This window comes from Nothobranchius furzeri, chromosome 1 (assembly GCF_043380555.1).
Source record: "Nothobranchius furzeri strain GRZ-AD chromosome 1, NfurGRZ-RIMD1, whole genome shotgun sequence".
Lineage (NCBI taxonomy): Eukaryota > Metazoa > Chordata > Actinopteri > Cyprinodontiformes > Nothobranchiidae > Nothobranchius > Nothobranchius furzeri.
This window is the reverse complement of record NC_091741.1, coordinates 47,812,957-47,832,644: the sequence shown is the minus strand read 5'-3', so window position 1 is coordinate 47,832,644 and position 19,688 is coordinate 47,812,957. Positions and strand designations below refer to the sequence as shown.

Sequence of the window (19,688 nt, the reverse complement as noted above, 5' to 3'; positions counted from 1 at the left end):
CCCGAGCCACCTCAACTGGCTCCTTTTGATGTGGAGGAGCAGCGGATCTACTCTTAACCCCTCCCGGATGACTGAGCTTCTCACCCTATCTGTAAGGGAGAGCCCAGTCACCCTACAGAGAAAGCAAATTTTGGCCGTTTGTGTCTGGGATCGCGTTCTTTCGGTCACTACCCAAATCTCGTGACCATATGTGAGGGTAGGAACGTAGATAGACCGGTAAATCGAGAGCTTTTCCTTCTGGCTCAGCTCTCTCTTCAGATCGGTACAGTGCCCGCATCACTGCAGACGCAGCACCAGTCCGCCGATCAATCTCGTGCTCCATCTTTTCCTCACTCGTGAACAAGACCCCGAGATACTTAAACTCCTCCACTTGGGGCAGGACCTCATCCTTGACCTGTATTGAAATGTACTTTTTAAAGTCAAATCTTCATGCGGTTGGATTTACTAACAAAAACTGATTATTTAAACCCCAAATCTTGTTGAGTACTTGGGTGAACTTTTTTTAACCAGGCCTGACTAAAAGTGAACATCATCACTAACTTAATTTTATCCATCATAAAAAGTGTAAAAATGTTCATTTTTACCAGGATTCCCATAGAAATAAGACCATTCCTGTAAAGTTCACATTTAAATACATTTAAAGGTTGATTAATCAGAACCTTCAAGCCTCATTTAATAATAAGAGACAGTCCAACTACCAGGACACGTTTCTGTGTCTTTTACCTCTGAAAGACTTTGAGGTTTGCTGTGTCTGCTGTCTGCTGCAAACCAGTAAACTACATTTACATCGCTTTCATGACGCAGAGTAGCCAATTCTGGTTGCCCCTAGCAACACTTACAGTAGGAAGTTGGAGAGGAACCACTTGAAGGTTGAAGCCAAAGCATATAAGGGCTGCAGAGACAGTGGAATAGGAGGATTTTACTGAAGAAACTTATTGGGCTTTTGTGGTGATATTACAGCTGTATTAGTGGTGAATGCACCAGACATACACTGAGGAGTGGGCGTGCGCCGCTGACAGAATGAGAGCTGGTCTTGCACATGGCCTGGTAGTCAAACAAGGACACCCTGAAGGAACAGAAGCAAACACAGTTGGTCTCTCGGCAGCAATTTTACTGACTTATTGATCCTTTTGACCTTCTGCAGGCACAAGAACCTCAAATAAGAAAAACGGTGACCTGAGAAAAGCAACAGCTTCCCATTTTAATTCTTTTCCCACAAGATATTGAGATTTTTTTAATAATATTTGGTTCTTGTGCAAAATAGTTACATAAAACACTGTACCAAATGAAGCGTGCTAAAATATTGCTTAAAATGAACAAAGAAGTAAAACATCAAAAGAAGACGGGGGAACCCAGATCTGTCGAGCTCAAAGAAAAGGAAAAGGTGTGTGTTAGAAACACCAAAAGGAGAGAACAGAGATTCATTCAGCGTTTGGAGAATAAGAGCACCAACCGAAGTAGGAAATAATTATAACTGCATCTCCTGATTAAGAGACTCCTGCTTGTGACACAGCACGAGGTGGAATAATCGCATTCATTAGCTGGATTTAAAAAGACGATGTAAGGCCACACCAGAACAAATAAAATGGCACATCACATCTCAGAATGAGAACCTGTTGGGGTTATAGGCCCCTCTCATATCATGACAGAGACAAAAACTTTACAAACACAACCAGCCTGTCAGGCTCTCACTAACAGGTCGCACCTCTTAAACATGCCCATTCTGATTAGCGTGGTCATCACCGACCCGTCAGTTTCACCAAAGAACCGCCCCGCCTGTCAGGAGAGACGAGGAAAGCAGAAACATCTTCATTATGGCCTCATCCTCATGTCACGTGTTAGAGCTGCTCTAAATCTTTTGTAGAAAATACAAAAAACGTTGTAACTGAAACCTTTGAAATTATTTCTTTAATATGTTTTTTTCTCAAACCTTCAAGCACATGTAGGAATATTGACTTTTAATTAAAATATTTCAATATATTTGACCTGTTTATCAGTTTCAAATGAATAAGATGTTAACTATGGCTTCCAGGTCCAGAATGTTTTTTGAATATAAAAAAAGAAAATATATTAACACGAAAAACTCCAAAATTTCTCACTGATGAACAAGAATTCCAGAGATAATCGCCGCCGACTCATTTCTTCTTCATAAACTGCCAGTTTAGGAAGCGTGATCCTTTTATTTTTAAATATTTCTTTCTTTGTTCTGAATTATTTCAGAGTTTACATTTGAAATAATTTTTGAAAAAGGTCATATATGGGATTACAAACGTTTAAATGTCGTGTCACATAACTTAATTAGTTCTCTTTTATTAAAGCTTTGATGGTATGTGAGTCCATTTAAATGTTCAGCATCAAGTAAATAAAAATACAAGAATATAAAGACGCAAAATAACAGGAAGTATGGAAAGTTGTCCCTGCTCCTGTTTGGATGTCTTCTCTGATGCTTGTTAACAGAATAAATTAACACAATTTACGGAGCTATTTAATATCCAAATGCATAAATAATAAACATATAATTGTTTGGAGCTGCTCTCATGGATGTATACCCTCTGCTGTGATTTCACAAAGACTGACAGCTTCAAAAGCTTTCAAACAGTCAAGTCAAAAGCTGAAAAGCACTCCAATTTTACCACCTCAACACAAGTGTGTGTGTGTGTGTGAGAGCTTACATCACTGCGCTGTTTAGAAATCAGGACAAACCCATTATTGTCAATCACGTAGCACTCGATGTCCTGATTCACGAGACAGAGAAACCAATTAGTTAGAAAGAAAAGATGCAAATCTTACACCGACTCACAAAAAGATGCAAACAGCTGATTTAATTAAAATCATCAAAACACAAAGTGGATCAAAACAAGTCAGATTCTGCTTCAGCAGATGAGCTGCAATTCCAGAGTTCCACCTCTCTGGAACTTGATAGTAGTGAGTTTTTGTTTGAAAGAAATCTAAAGAAATAAACTCACAAATCTGTCACAGCGAAGAGGACAGAGCCCTTCCACAGTGGAGCACTGAAGAAATCAGAAACAGAAAATAGTTTACTGTGTGTGTGTGTGTGTGTGTGTGTGTGTGTAATCTTTGCGTTTGAGGAAAAAAAGGAAATAAAACCAGAGGAGGTCATGTTTGTGTTAATTAGGACATCTTCAGAGCACATGCTCTGTGTTTGTGAAGGCGTCATGCTCAAACGTGTCAGCATCGTTGCTCTATGTGTGAGGGGAAGAAAAAAGTGTCTCGCATGGTGAGACATTTTTAATTTGTGCAGAATGCAATAGGACCAGCTACCTGTGAGCGACTTGTTAGCAAGTCTGAGCGTGCGTTGTTTCTGTGTGTGTAATTTGTTTATTCTAGGTGTCAAGCTGACTTCACAGATCTCAGCTGGATGATGAGTGGATGAAGACTTTTAGTAGTACTGAAGAATGAAGAGAGAAGAAACATGTTCATACTTACATCTGTGTCGTTTGGCTGGAGAGACACAACAAAAAAAGTAAAAGTATATTGTTAAAACTCATTTTGCCCAGAGCAAACTTCACAACTGTAACGTAATGAAGTTCATTATTTTCAGCTCCACACAGCCGCCCCTGTACACAGTAACACCCGTGTAGAAAACGCCAAGGTCGGGTGTTCCTCAGACTGTTTACATTCCAGGAGAAGAGCCAGAAGGAGAAGAAGAACACTTTTCAATAATCAAAGTACTTAATTTGTGATTAAAGCTATTCGAAACAGATGTTGATCAATAATAATCAAGTGAATGATCTGTGGAATAAAGATGTCATGATTTATGTGTTTAATGAAAACAGGACTACTGCACAGACAGACTGACCCTCATCTCCATAGAAACGCATGACACATTGTTCCAACCAATCAGAGCTTTCGGCTGCCGCGAGAGAATCTGGCTTGTTGACTTAAAGTGTCCAATCCGATTTACTAAAACTTATCAACAATTCAGAGATATAAAACAAGGCAACGCCATTTTAAGCTCAGTTCCATTTTGACTTCAGTTCTATTCACCGTCATCCCAAAGAGAAGCGCAGCCTGGCCAGATGTGTTTTCTTCTTTAAACTAAGAACTGTGAAGTTGGAGATTTTCGTTGTTTAACAACCAGACGACATCCTTTCAAAATAAGAGCACCTGCTGACGCTGCCGATGGTTACCTGGGTCGACCCTTCAGACGGGCTTTGAAACGCTGCGATCACTGTTTTGACCAGCTCCAGCGCACATCCGAGGTCTTCAGACCTGGCATTTCCTGATCTACTTGGGAGGCCCCCACTGGGTACGTACACGGCAAAATAGCAGCTCATGCCATCACTTTATAAGCCTCGTGATATCTAGTCATAACAAAGACTACCAGATTCAATGACGTCAGCCTAAGGAGTCTGAACCAACCACACACACACACACACACACACACACACATCAAACATCACATTCATTTCCAAACAACACAGAGTTAGTCCTGATAGATTGTTAAGAATTTATAATTAAGAAATTAAAGATTCTTAAACGATCCCAACTCTCTCTCTTTTCTTGTCTCAAAGTCAATACAGAGTGTTTCATTAAACTCCCTGATGATAAAAACAGCCCATCTTCTGATTATAACAAGTGATCTACTTACAGTGTATTAAAATACAACTCTAGATAGTTACATCACTCTATTTCGTTACAGCATATTCCCCCCAAAAGTGAAATTTTGTCTATTGACATAATTCCCAGAGTTAGATAAGTGGGGAAAAATACAGCCATTCTCCTGACTCGGCTGTACTCCTTTAGCTTTAACTTAGCATGAAACACAGTAAGTGAATGCGACCAACGAGCCTTGTGAGTAAAAAAAGTTCTTAAAATCACTCAGTACTGAAACTAATTCTGCTTGGTGACCTAAATAATCACATCGACTGCATGTGAAAATAAAATGTACCGCACAGGAATTACAGGCGACATTTTAGACTTGGGACTGCTTTATGGCAAAGTAAGATTCCGCCAAAAGGTGCTAGGACATTGCGCAGCGCTCCCAAAGATCCGCACATCATCGTGTTGCTTACCAATCGCTAAGACAAAGAAAAATAACAGAATCAAGAACTTCACGGAGACTATGTACAGTAGTTTGAGTAAGTTACGTTTGTAATTCGAGAAAATGTACCAGCGTTTAAGGTTGTCGGTCAAAGCATGTCCTTGCTCCTTTGGAGGGATGATCACAGCTATGTTTTGTCATAAAGTAGTACCAAGTCTAAAATAATGCCTGTAATTCCTTCTTTTTATTTTCACATGCAGTCAGTGTGATTATTTAGGTCACCAAGCAGATTTAGTATCACTACTGAGAGATTTTAAGGACTTTTCTTTCTCACAATGCTAACTGATCCCATTCACTTACTGTGTTTTATGCTAAGCTAAAGCTAGTGGAGTACTGCTGAGTCAGGAGAATGACTGGGCTGGCAAAAAAAGTTTTTTTTTCCCCACTTATCGAAATCAGGGAAATATGCCAACCCTTTAACTTTACCTCATGAGAGGAAGAGTCTGTAAATATTTTTGGCTGGTGGTTTGTTTTTGTGCATTAGTGGTCATAAGTGAAATCATAAAAACTTCCACAGTCCATGGCTTCGATTCTATACAGGCTATACATCACAGGCATCATGGTCAGGCTAAACAGAGCATGTCCAAGGGTGAAGGAAACGATTCATCATCCTTTTCTATCCTATTACAGCAACATGTCAGTCTATGTGCTTCCCATCACTGGAATGGACTGAGAGGACAGAGAGGACAAAGTGTCCCTTACACAATGTGGAGGTTTGATGACATCATGAAGATCTGAATATCTTTTGTATATTCCTTCTGTGTTTCTTCTGATTGCATTTTTAGGTTATTTTTTTCAATACAAGAAAGGTTTATTTTTTTTTATCTTGCTGACAGTTTCGACCACTCCTGCGGTCTTCATCAGAGCTAGTCGCTAATTAGCATCACTTCCTTCCCCGTTTACGGAACCATGAACAGAGACGATGGGATCTACACATTAGATCATTCACGGGACCGTGTCATCGGTGAGGAGAGTGCGGGCAGCAGCTTTGATGAAGACCACAGGAGTGGTCGAAACTGTCAGCAAGGTAAAAAAAAAACCTTCCCTGTGTTAAAAAAAGAACCTAAAAATGCACGGATGATGTGATGCTTTACTTAATGCATAAAGTTAGAATTTGGCAAATTGTAAACTTGTTCTTGACTTTGAAAAGAAAGATTTAAATAGGGTTTATGAAACTGGCCAAAACATAGTTTTAATTTTTTGCAAAGTGTAATCAGTTTGACGAAACTGCTCAAATGACTGATTTGCTGCATAAATAACACACCCAAATAGGCAAAGTTCAGAGAAAACAAGTATTTTAAGCTGCTTTAAGATCAAGTCTTAAACTTTCTCTGCAAAATCAAACACCACAGTTTTCATAAATCAGAATAAAAAAGTTAATGTGGGGGCAGCAGTAGCTCAGGAGGTAGAGCGAGTTGCTTCATGATCGGAGGGTCACGGGTTTGAGTCCAGCTCCCACCAGGGGTATTCTGCTGATGTGTCCTTGGGCAAGATACTTCACCCAACTTGCCTGTGTTGGTGTTGGTCATAGGGGCCAATGGCGCCAAATGGCAGCCTTGCCTCTGTCAGACCGCCCCAGGGCGGCTGTGGCTACATAGTCTCTTACCATCACTAGCAGTGTGTGAATGTGAGAGTGCATTAAAGCATCTCTGAGTGTCCTAACAAGCGCTATATAAGTTTGATGTATTATTATTATTATCTCATGGGCTGTATAGGATTGTTCCTCCAGCTTTAGGTGAAACAAAAAATCTAAATAAACTCAACATCATTACTAAAATTAAGATGTTCTCTATTTTATATAATCCATAATGGGGCTGAAATTCTGATCTGTAAGGAACTTCAGACTTTAATTTAATCTACAAAACAAAACCAAAAACAACGCAAACATTCAATGTTTATTCTGTAACTGATGACACCAGTGTGTTTTAAATGGTTATTGAAAAGTCAACCAATGTCGGATTATATTTAAAATCCTGCATATGTTGGTGTTGAATTGATGCAGATTACCAATCCCATATGCACCATAACACTCACATAGCATGGTAAAAAGCTAGATAATCCCTGGGTGAGCGCATTAATTCAGAACATGTTACAACCAGACAGTTTTCCTCCTCATACCAGTCCTTGAGTTTTATCTATTGAAGCGAACAAAGTAGAAGAAGAAAAAAATTATTTAATTCTTCATTTTTCAAGTCTTTTGTTCTGTGATTCACATCTGGGGGACTCAGCCGTTCTGAGATGTCAATAGATAAGTTTTAAAGTAAATCCATTAATTTTACTGACCTGTTCTTATTTGTGTGTGAAATGTTTATTATGGAGTTTTAAGTATTTTCTCCAGTCTTCTGCTGAAATATAAAACGTTAACACAAGAAAACATTTTTTCAACAACTGTTTCCTTTCTCATTTAATGATAGTTTAAAATGTTATCAAATCAATGCAAATGTTACTTGTTTATCATCACCATAACCAATGTTTTTTTTTACAATCCATCACACTACATAAATGCATTTGAAACTTTAAAATCAATAAACCATAATTTTGACTGATCATAAGTTAGGTTAGACTATAAAAATGTATCTTTTCAGTATTTCCTGCATATGTGGCCTTATTTGTCCAATGTTCAGCCCTTTAGGCATCCTATTTTTAGTCTTCTTTGCTCCTGTTGTGAACGTGATTGCTGTTGTGACACCATGGATGTCATCTCGGAGAGGGTCACTGGACGGTGTGGAGATGTTTAAAACCTGAATTGGCTTCACTGGAGGACTTGAATGATTAGTTACAGACTTCAAGGCAGAGAGGAAAATTATCTCTGCCTGACCCAAACAAAGTCTTGTTATCCGAATCTGACGCCATGGCAGCCTTGTGAATGCCAACAACAAACCCCCACGAAGGAATGCTGACAAATGCTGTGAACCCCCCCCCCCCCCCCCCCCCGCCTTCGGATTGGTGGACTTCAGCCTGGCGAGGTCATCAACCTGCAGGTGTCAATGTGCTCTGCGCTCCTCCCAAGATCTCCCTCCCACCTGTGGCTACAGTGGCTGAGCGCCATAGGGCTGCTCTCGTTGGGGAAACAGGATGCATTTGTTTTGCATAGTAAAGCTACGCCCTGCCGGAGTAACTCTGGTATGCCTTTTTTCCATCCCCCAATTTATCCTCATGTGACCCCCTTTTCATCTAATTAACAGTAGCGCGACTCTTGTTGCGAATGACCACAGTACCAATTCTTCTGTACTGAAACAATTGCCTCTCGGGGATGATTAAAGTTTTTTTGAATTTGAATATCTTCCCCACTGATAATAAAGGCATTTTCTATTCTATTCTATTCTATTCTATTCTATTCTATTCTATTCTATTCTATTCGAAAAGGAAGATGATAAAAACAGAAAACCACCAAGTCTTCTCTGTGAGATGAACAACAAACTAGGGGAAGAATGGCATAAAAGTCTTGTGATCAACATTACTTCATCATGATTCTACACTTCCTGTCAGATAAAACATATAGGGAATAGACAAAAAAAAAACAGGATTTTATTAATGTTTCAGTAAAATATGTTTGGGTATATTCAGTTCATAAAATGATCATTGCAAAAAGCTCTCTTTGGTAGGACTCTAGTAGGTCATGCCGGTCTCATCCTCCCCACTGATAGGATTGACGGGGCACACAGCGGCATAATCCCTGATGGAGAAGGACACTTAAAATAGACCAAAGAGAGAACTTCTTGAGCACATATGCAAAGAAAAAAATAACTGAGCACATACAGCACACACACAAACCCCATGAAATAAAGATCCAGTGCATGACAAGTAGATAAGATGATTATGTAAGCTAGCTTAAGTGAAGAGAGAGAGAGGGAGTGGAGGAGCCGAGATGAGGATGAGACAGGAAAGGGAATAATGATGAAAAGAAATAAACTGGGAAAACTGAGGAGCAATGGGGGAAGACATCCAGACCCTAGAAAAGATTACAAAAATAAACTCCCTGTGTCGAAGAAACCTGGTTGGTAACAAGTCTGTTGTAAATTATATTAATGAACTCCAACTGTGTGAAAGTAGAGAAAACAATGAGCACGGACAAAGATGCTGCACGCACGCGCGCACGCACACACGCACACACACACACACACACACACACACACACACACACACACACAAACAGAGTCCAGCTGTGGTGGCTCTCCATCATTTAACACTAGCCAGAGGCCCTAAATGGCCTTTTAACTGCTGTCATTTACAGTCATGGGAGCAGAGGGGGAGAGGGACCAGGCCATCAAATACCTGCTACCGCCAGCATGTTACACCAAATTAAGCAAGCTCTCCCTGTTTTCGCGAAGGTGTGGAAGGTTACTCACATCCTTCACTCTGCACGGCCGATTCTGAAATGCTGCGTATATCACGCAAGACAAAAACATCTCTCAAAATGACTCTAAAGGCCCCAGAGAGCACACCTTTAATGGCCCAAACAGCAAAAAATATTGCATTAAGGCAAAAAACAATTAAACTAAGTCTAAAATGCAGTAATTATCAGTTAATTGAGCCATAAATGTCCTTGTCCAACACTACTATAGGTTGTTAAAGTAACACAGAAGCACAGAAATTAATGTGCTGAAACAGTGGGTTCATTTTACATAGAAAATGCTTCGAAATATTCATGATAATTAACTGGACGTGTGTTAAATGCATTAAAAACACTCTTAAAACTAAAGTAAACTCTGTAATAATTAACAGGTGTGACCACATAGACTTCATAATTCACAGGAAATGAAGCACAGGTTATGCTATACTCATGTAGGCTCCTAATATTTCTTCTAATCAACACTGAAAGCTCAAAGTTTCATAATTGTAAGAACCAGAAAGCATACCTCAGGCTAAAATAACTAATACTACTTTTAGTAGAGGTGTGACTCAATTAAAACAATTATAATTAATTAGAGGATTTATAATTTATTCATTAATCTTGTTTAATTGCATTTTAATCGTTTGGGCTCAAAGACGTAAAATTGTAACGTGTTATTTTTTCTAATTAATTAACCATAATTAACGAGTTAAATTCCCACCCCTAATATTTAGACATTTTTTAAATGAAAGACTGTTTGAATGATCATTCAAGCAAACTGAAAAAGCTTCTTGTCACAATGGTGGGTTTATTAAATAGGTTTGAAAATTTTACGAATATTTTGGTTCATTGTCCATCCATCCATCCATCCATCCATCCATCCATCCATCCATCCATCCATCCATCCATCCATCCATCCATCCATCCATCCATCCATCCATCCATCCATCCATCCATCCATTCTCTTCCGCTTATCTGAGGTCGGGTCGCAGGGGCAACAGCCTAAGTTGAGAGGCCCAGACTTCCCTCTCCCCAGCTACCTGGGTCAGCTCTTCCAGGGGAATCCCAAAGAGTTCCCTGGCCAGGCAAGAGACATATGGGCCTTACCCACTAGCATCGGCTCCACACCGCCCGGATAGCCCCAGCCGGCCCCGGTTGAGTCCACACATCCTTGCGTAGGAATGCAAAGGGTGCAGTGAGAGATGTTCTCTCCTCCTAGGCAATCAGTATGGTAATGAATTGTACATGCCTGAAGCCCACATGGGTTGATTCTACCCACCAATAGGAGGCTTCCCCTAATGGGAGGCGTGAATTTGAGCCGGCCTATCAGTCAGCAGTGGGTGTGTTGGTTCTGGTCAGCCTGAAGCAGACCTCTTCAGGAAGAGGGCTGAAAAACAGTCCAGTTGCACCCTGAAAAAAAGCAGGCTATGCTAACGTGGACACTCTCTATGCTATCCAGACCATGCGGAGCCGATGCTAGTGGGGAATGCCCAATTGTCCCTTGAACGTGTCCTGGGTCTTCTTTTAAGTCACCTCCCAGTTGGATGTGTCCAGAAAACCTCACCAGAAAGGCATCCAGGAGGCATCCTAATCAGATACCCGAGCCACCTCACCTGGCTCCTCTCGACGGTTCATTGTTATTTTAGTTATATGTTAAATTGTAAATGGCCTGTATTTTTATCTTAGAATTCTACAACCCCCCAAGGCACTTCACAACACAATCGGTCATTCACCCATTCACAAATCAATTCACACAAATGTGATGATGGGCTATGTAGCCACAGCTGTCCTGGGGCACACGGACACAGTCAAGGCCTGCCATACACTGACGCCACCATAAGTCGGGGCGATAGGAGTGCCACCCGTACCCACGGAAAGTCTCAGCAATGCAGAGACTGCTCAGACTGGGATGCTGCTCAAGGTGAACCTAGAGGTCCTAGCAGCGATCCCAGTGCTGGTGCGCAAAATGGATGTGATCTTGGAGAAAGTCACTGCACAGTATGAGCAAGTTTAAACCCAATAATTGGATTTATGGAGAGACTGAAGACCAGTTAAGAACTAAAAGGCAGAAAGGAAATTATCTCTGCCTGCCCCAAAACAATTCTTCTTATCTGAATCTGGCGCCCTGGTAGCCTTGAGCTGCGAGAAGAAAAATCCTCCACGAAGTTATACGGACAGATGCTGTGAAACCCGCCATACACCCTGCCTTCGGATTGGTGGTCTTAGCCTGGTGAGGTCACTAACCGAAAGAGTCGATGTGCTCTTCATTCACTCGAACTTCCTCCAACCTGCATACAGCAGTGATTGAGCGCATGCATTGAGGCTGTGGCTCTCTCTGGGGGGAAACAAGTTTCCAGCCCCCCCTCCTGCACCTACCCATCGGAGTCTCATGTCTGTGAACTGTCTATTTTTGTGTTTTTATGTTGAGGTGTATTTTTTGCATAGCAAAGCTACCTTCAGTCGGGGGTAACTCTGAAATGCCTTTTTCCCCTCCCCCCTCCTATCCTCATGTAACCCTTTTCCATCTGCATGTGGAAGCGCGAGGCATGCCCACAGTTCAGCCTGAGTCTATGTTGTGTCTTGTCTTGTTATGTCAAATCTTGGACAGGTTGTCCTGAAACTGTAAATTTGTTGTACTGGGACGCTGGTACAATGACAAATAAAGACCCTTGATCCCTTGAAAAAAAAAAGTTATAGAGCTTGGGTCACAAAGAGCAACAATAAGCCCCAAAGGATTTAGTAAGAAACAAAGCAAATAAATAAATAAATAAACAAATGAATAGTTACATATTACCGGTGTGACTATGTGACTAGTTATTTCAGATTTTATTTTTTCCCCCGGCTTATTCCAGTTTATACCATACTCAGAAATTATAAAATAATGAACTGGAACAACCCCCAAAGTCAGAGAATGTTTTTTAATCCAACTTTGTTGATGAATCTAGCAGCTCCTTGTAATAACAACAGTAGCTGTGGTGGAAACGTCTTTATTTTACAAGATAAACTTTTAGAGGTGCATCTAAATCGATGTTGTGTTCAAACAGTTGTATATTTTCTGAGGTAATGGAACACACCGTGATGTCCCTCCTCCACACAGCATAGGCATACAAGAGTAGACGCTACTGCCTACGGTTCTACTTTTTATAAACTCTATGGTTAACAGGATGCTTTGGCTAGGTATTAGCTCCATGGAGATCTGAAGCTCGAATGTAGAAAGAATGCCAGAATGAACAGGAAAATACGAACGAGTGCAGTTAACAACAAAAACAAATGAGTTCACGAATTATTGTTCAATTAACACATTCGGGCACAACACTGCCCCCAGGTCTATTGGTTCTGCTCTAATACACACTGCTGTCTGTCTCTCTGCAGTACCACAGCTTCAGTTACTCTATAATCAAGCCACCCAGCATATATTGTCCTTGTTTTCTCAGCCTTGTCAGTGGTCTTAGCCTGTTTCTGTCCTTCTGGCCCATGCTTCTGTTTCTGTGCCTGATCCTTGTGATTTCCCTTTTTTTCTTTTCCCCGTCTTCATTTGATCAAACCTTTCCGTATTCCTTTGAGACCTCACAATGTCATATAGAACCAGAATAGGGTTTCTCCTTCCAATCTCCTCTCAGAAGCATATTTAATATACCAGATTTAATCCTAATGATTTTGTTCATTAGTCTGGGATATCTGTGTTTTAGTCTGTCATTGTTAAAATTTAAAAGGCTTATTTTCTTCTATGATGAGTGAAAACACATCAATAAAGATAAAAACATAAAGTTTTTGTGAACAATATCATTAACAGCAATCATAGTGAGACGGAGGGTCCTACTTGAGCTGCGATGGCCCAAAACCTGGACTCAAGCACCTCCAACGACATCTGGACCCCAACAGCTGTAGTGAGACAAAGACACAAAAATATCAGTGAAGCAGAAAAAATAACAAGTGCGAAGGATTTATTCACAAAAGTGAAGCTGATTATGATTCTTCTTTGGAGCTAAGTGCAGGAATCTTCTGGTTAAAGTCATGACCCACAAATAAAGGCAATATTAAATGTTAACTTTGTGCCTGACTGAAGAAGACAAACAGGATTGAGTGATTGTAAAGCTACAGATCATAGACTCATAATTGTGTGAATTTAATCTGTGATGATTTCTCCTTCAATCTTCCCTTGTGAGGTTTAGGGAAACATCGTAGTTGTGTTTCACATAAAAGAAATCTGATGGTAATGAGCGACATTATAAACAACATGTGCAGATTTTTCACACTAAAAATGACCGGGATGTGGAGCAGTTCTTATTTTTTTAATATTTAAAGGTTCCATATCATGATATTTTAAACCTTTGAGAACAAGTACAGTACATGATAAAATATTACCATTGGCACTATCGAGATGCCATTGATCTTAAATAGGAGTTATTTTTGTCAGCCTGAATTTATACCCAGAAATAAATGATAAATGACCAGCACTTGTATAGCGCCTCTCAGAGTAAGGACTCCAAAGCGCTTTACACTACAGTGTATCATTCATCCATTCACACACATAATCACACACTGATGGTGATGAGCTACGATGTAGCTACAGCTGCCCTGGGGCACGCTGACAGAGGCGAGGCTGCCGAGCACAGGCGCCACCGGTCCCTCCGACCACCACCAGCAGGCAAGGTGGGTTAAGTGTCTTGCCCAAGGACACAACAGCAGAGTTCTCTGTCCAGAGCTTGATTGAACCTGCAACCTTCCAATTACTGGACAACCCGCTCAACCTGTTGAGCTACTGCTGCCCAAAAATAAAATAGTTAGCTTCAGCGAAGCTCCACTCATGCCCACTCTAACATTCACAACAGCGTCTTGGACGAGTCGCTTGCTATATTGACTATGGTAGTCCAGTAGTTAATGTACCTGCCTGCCTGCCATCCTAATTTTGCCATGTGAGTTCAAATCCTGGTGTGGGCAATAATCTATTTAGCCATCTGAAGCAGATTTAATCTTTTTATGTTTTAGTTTTTTTTATTATTATTCTCTGCAAAATATTTTGTGTCTCTAAACATCTTTAAAATTGGTCATTTCTAAGCAGCATTTTAGTTGATGCTCTGCTTGCCTCACGTGGAATCTGAAAATCCTTTCGCAGTAACTCTGCAGCTTGAACTATTCTTAGCGTGTGTCAAACTTCTCTGTGCCACTCTATCATGAAAATGCCAAGAATTAGAATGCATTTGTGCATGACTCACACATATGTGCTCAGAGCAGAGCAGTTGCTTAAGTCAGCTTAGGGCTATTTGTCTGTCAGCTTTTCTGTCTAAAAGTTAATGTGAAAAAATAAACTGTAACCACACACACACACACACACACACACACACACACACACACACACACACACACACACACACACACACACACACACACACACACACACACACACGCACGCACGCACACACGCACGCACGTACGCACGCACACACGCACGCGCACACACATCCACCTCCAAGTGCAAAATTTTACTGGAGAAACATTCAGAGCAACAGAACTTAACAGATCAACCATTTTAAGACATGATAGCAATCTAACTTTATATGACAGAAATGTGCACACAGCCCAGCCACAACTCCATTGAAAAATTAAATATTTAACACCGGTTTCCTTTAGCAGCAATTTCTGTCAAAACTTTTAATTGCTAAAACGCTTCCTGAGTGGTGTAATCGATCAGAGTGACTAATAATAATTAGTCTCCCTCTCTTAATGTGAAATTACCTTTCCAATCCCATAAGGAGCAGCTTTGTTCATAGAAATGAACATTAATCTCAATTATACTGACAAAATGTTATTAAGTGATAAATTATAGATCACCGCAGTTAAAAATATACCTTAAGTGACAAGCCCTCATGAGGATACACGTATTATAAGAGCATGAAAACATGTTTTAAGGCTTAATGCATCAGGTAATGTGTGGGTTTTTTTTGTTTTTGTTTTTGTGCATCATCGTTTTGTCCATTTTGTTTAAAATCGGTTGTGATGTTGGGCTGCAATGGTAATCAGCCCATAATCAGTCACACAAGCACAGGGAAAGGCGTTGGCTGATTGGAGAGTGTTTATCAGCTCCTAGAAGGTTGTTCAGTAATGTCACAAGTGTTAGTGTCTACAGATTAACACGCACAGGTGATTTCAATTTCAGTCCGGATTAATGTATTAGGTATTGATTTCCCTAGTGAAATACTTAACTACAAATTTGTTTGTGCAAGAACTTCCTTTCTCATATTCTCCTCAGTGATTCTGACCTTGAAGTCATCCACTGCCCCAGTACCCTCTGATAAAGACCATTAAAGAGGGCAGCAGCATTAGAGGCTGAGAGGTCAAATCTAATTAAAAGTGTCTAACTGGTCCCTGAATGTATGTCTGCAGTTTGCAAACATTAAACACTTTAAAGGTTGTTCAGCTTGAAAAAAATGAAAGAGTCGGAGTACCCGGCCCGGAGGGTTACCGGGGTCCCACCCTGGAGCCAGGCCTGGGGTTGGGGCCCGTGAGCGAGCGCCTGGTGGCCGGGCTTTCGCCCATGGGGCCCGGCCGAGCACGGCCGGGCCCAGCCCGAACCGCATACATGGGCTCATCCAACTGTGGACCCACCACCCGCAGGAGGAACATGAAGGGTCTGGTGCAGTGTAGATCGGGTGGCAGACCAAGGCGGGAGCCTTGGCGGTCCAATCCCCAGACAAGAAAACTGGTTTTTGGGACATGGAACGTCACCTCGCTGGCGGGGAAGGAGCAGGAACTTGTGGCAGAGGTTGAGCGGTACCGGCTAGATATAGTCGGACTCACCTCGACACGTAGCATTGGCTATGGAACCCAAGTCCTTGAGAGGGGTTGGACTGTCTCCTTTGCTGGAGTTGCTCCGGGTGAGAGGCGGAGGGCTGGGGTTGGCTTTTCGTTAGCCCCAAGACTCTCTGCCTGTGTGTTGGGGTTTACTCCAGGGGACAAGAGGGTAGCTTCCCTGCGCCTTTGGGTTGGGGAAAGGGTCCTGACTGTTGTTTGTGCTTATGGGCCAAATATCAGTTCAGAGTACCCACACTTTTTGGAGTCCCTGGCACGAGTGCTAGATAATGTTCCATCAGGGGACTCCATTGTCTTGCTGGTGGACTTCAATGCTCACGTGAGCAATGACAGCTTGACCTGGAGGGGTGTGACTGGGAGGAACGGCCCGCCTAATCTGAACTCGAGTGGTGTTTCGTTATTGGGCTTCTGTGCAAGCCGCAGTTTGGCCATAACGAACACCATGTTCGAACATAAGGATGCCCACCGGTACACTTGGTACCAGGGCAGCCTAGGTCGCAGGTCGATGATAGACTTTGTAGTCGTATCATCTGACCTGCGGCCATATGTTTTGGACACCCGAGAGAAGAGAGGAGTGGAGCTGTCAACTGATCACCACCTGGTGGTGAGTTGGATCAGATGGCAGGGGAAGATGCCGCGTAGACCTGGCAGACCCAAACGCATAGTGAGGGTCTGCTGGGAACGCCTGGCAGAGGAACCTGTTAAGACGGTCTTCAACTCCAACCTCCGGCAGAGCTTTGACCGCGTCCCGAGAGCAGTGGGGGACATTGACTCCGAGTGGGCCTTGTTGCACTCTGCGATTGTTGAGGCGGCTGTTGCTAGCTGTGGTCGCAAGATGTACGGTGCCAGTCGTGGTGGCAACACCCGTACCCGCTGGTGGAGACCAGAGTTTCGGGGAGCCGTCAGGCTGAAGAAGCGTACAGAGCGTGGCCTACAGGGCGTGGCTGGGCTATGGGTCTCCGGAGGCAGCAGACAGGTACCGGATAGCCAAACGGGGTACAGCAGTGGCAGTTGCCGAGGCAAAATCTCGGGCGTGGGAGGATTTTGGTGAGGCCATGGAGAAAGACTATCGATCGGCTCCAAAGAGGTTCTGGCAAACTGTCCAGTGCCTCAGGAGAGGAAGGCAGCAACTCGCTCACACTGTTTACAGTGGGGACGGTGAGCTGCTGACGTCAACTGAGGCTATAGTCGGACGGTGGAAGGAATACTTTGAGGAGCTCCTCAATCCCACCTATGCACATTCCGAGGAGGAACCAGAGCCGGGAGACCTGGGGATGGACTGTCCAATCTCGGGGGCAGAAGTGGCTGAGGTAGTCAAACAACTACAAAGCGGCGGAGCCCCGGGGGCGGATGAGGTTCGTCCTGGGTATCTCAAGTCTATGGATGTTGTAGGGCTGTCATGGTTGACACGTCTCTGCAACATTGCGTGGTCATCGAGGGTGGTTCCTGTGGAGTGGCAGACCGGGGTGGTGGTCCCCATCTTTAAGAAGGGTGATCTGAGGATGTGTTCCAACTATAGGGGATCACACTCCTCAGCCTCCCTGGAAAGGTCTACTCCAAGGTACTGGAGAGGAGGGTCCGATCGATAATTGAATCTCAGATTGAGGAGGAACAATGTGGTTTTCGTCCTGGCCTTGGAACTGTGGACCAGCTCTATACCCTTGCAAGGGTGATGGAGGGGGCATGGGAGTTTGCCCAACCAATCCACATGTGTTTTGTGGATTTGGAGAAGGCTTATGACCGTGTCCCCAGGGGCACCCTGTGGGGGACGCTCCAGGAGTATGGGGTGGGTGGCTTTCTGTTAAGGGCCATTCAGTCCCTTTACCAGAGGAGCCCGAGTTTGGTCCACATAGCCGGTAGAAAGTCGGACCTGTTCCTGGTGAGGGTTGGACTCCGCCAGGGCTGCCCTTTGTCACCGGTTCTGTTCATTACCTATATGGACAGAATTTCTAGGCACAGCCGTGGTGTGGAGTGTGTTGAGTTTGGTGGCAGGAGAATCTCATCTCTGCTTTTTGCGGATGATGTGGTCCTCCTAGATTCATCCAGCTCTGACCTTCAGCTCTTGCTGGGTAGGTTCGCGGCCGAGTGTGAAGCGGCTGAGAAGAGGATCAGCACCTCCAAATCTGAGACCATGGTTCTCGACCGGAAAAGGGTGGCTTGCCAACTCAGGGTCGGGAGAGAGGTCCAACCTCAAGTGGAGGAGTTTAAGTATCTCGGGGTCTTGTTCATGAGTGAGGGAAGGAGGGACAGGGAGATCGACAGGCGGATTGGATCAGCATCTGCAGTGATGCGGACGCTGAGCCGATCTGTTGTGGTTAAGAGAGAGCTGAGCCAGAAAGCCAGGCTCTCGATTTACCGGTCAATCTACGTCCCAATCCTCACCTATGGTCATGAGCTTTGGGTAATGACCAAAAGAACGAGATTGCGGATACAAGCGGCCGAAATGAGTTTCCTCTGTAGGGTGGCCGGGCTCAGCCTTAGAGATAGGGTGAGGAGCTCGGACATTCGGGAGGGACTCGGAGTAGAACCGCTTCTCCTCCGGATCGAAAGGAGCCAGTTGAGGTGGTTTGGGCATCTGGTCAGGATGCCTCCTGGATGCCTCCCTGGGGAGGTGTTTCGGGGATGTCCTGCCGGCAGGAGGCCCCCGGGTCGACCCAGGACACGTTGGAGAGGTTACATCTCCAATCTGGTCCGGGAACGCCTTGGGGTCCTGCCGGAGGAGCTGGTGGAGGTGGCCGGGGAGAGGATGGTCTGGAGCTCCCTAGTTGGGATGCTGCCCCCGCGACCCGGACCCGGGTAAGCGGAGGAAGACGACGACGGCGTGAATAAGATACAAGATACACTCCTGTACTTGTGGCAGGACCTCATCCCTGACTCGGAAAAGGCATTCTACCCTTTTCCTACTCAGGACCAAGGTCTCGGATTTAGAGGAGCTGATTCTCATCCCAGCTGCTTCCCACTCGGCTGCTGATCCTCAGGCTACCAAAACAGATCCCTTCAACACCTTGGCTGAAGCTAGAAATCCTGTCCAAAAAAGTTATGAACAGAATCAGTGACAAAGGGCAGCCTTGGTGGACCTCAGTTCTCACTCACTTATGTGGACCAAGCTCTGACACCGGTCATACAGAGACCTAACAGCCCCTATCAGAGAGCCTGCTACCCCATACTCCTGAAGTACCCACAGGATCCCCAAGGGACGTGGTCGATGCCTTCTTCAAATCCACAAAGCACATGTCGATTGGTTGGGCGAACTTCTACACACCCTCCAGGACCCCCCCCCTATCCCCCCATATTTTCTATTTAATTAATCATGCTATATAAAGATTAATGTTTTTGGAGAGAAACACACATATCTAATAAGATTTATGTATTAACATGAAAACAAAGCAAGGTTTTAATGTGTTTTTGGCACAAAAGCAGCATTTCATCCCATCAAGCTGTGAGAGTCGGCTTCCTTTAGAGTTCGCTGACACAACACTG

General features: G+C 43.4%; 1 protein-coding gene across 5 annotated transcripts in view; it reads right to left on the bottom strand.

Annotated features, from left to right (window-relative positions):
- The window catches only part of cacna2d4a (calcium channel, voltage-dependent, alpha 2/delta subunit 4a), a 110,501-nt gene that overhangs the window by 5,098 nt on the left and 85,715 nt on the right, over positions 1-19,688 (bottom strand). For all 5 annotated transcript variants that reach the window (XM_070548969.1, XM_070548971.1, XM_070548972.1 and 2 more), the window contains 7 exons: positions 13,219-13,280; positions 3,448-3,462; positions 2,967-3,011; positions 2,673-2,735; positions 1,706-1,776; positions 991-1,066; positions 840-892 (listed from right to left, as the gene is read on the bottom strand). In XM_070548969.1, coding sequence (XP_070405070.1) covers positions 840-892; positions 991-1,066; positions 1,706-1,776; positions 2,673-2,735; positions 2,967-3,011; positions 3,448-3,462; positions 13,219-13,280 — 385 coding nt within the window. The remainder of the gene's footprint in view (positions 1-839; positions 893-990; positions 1,067-1,705; positions 1,777-2,672; positions 2,736-2,966; positions 3,012-3,447; positions 3,463-13,218; positions 13,281-19,688) is intronic.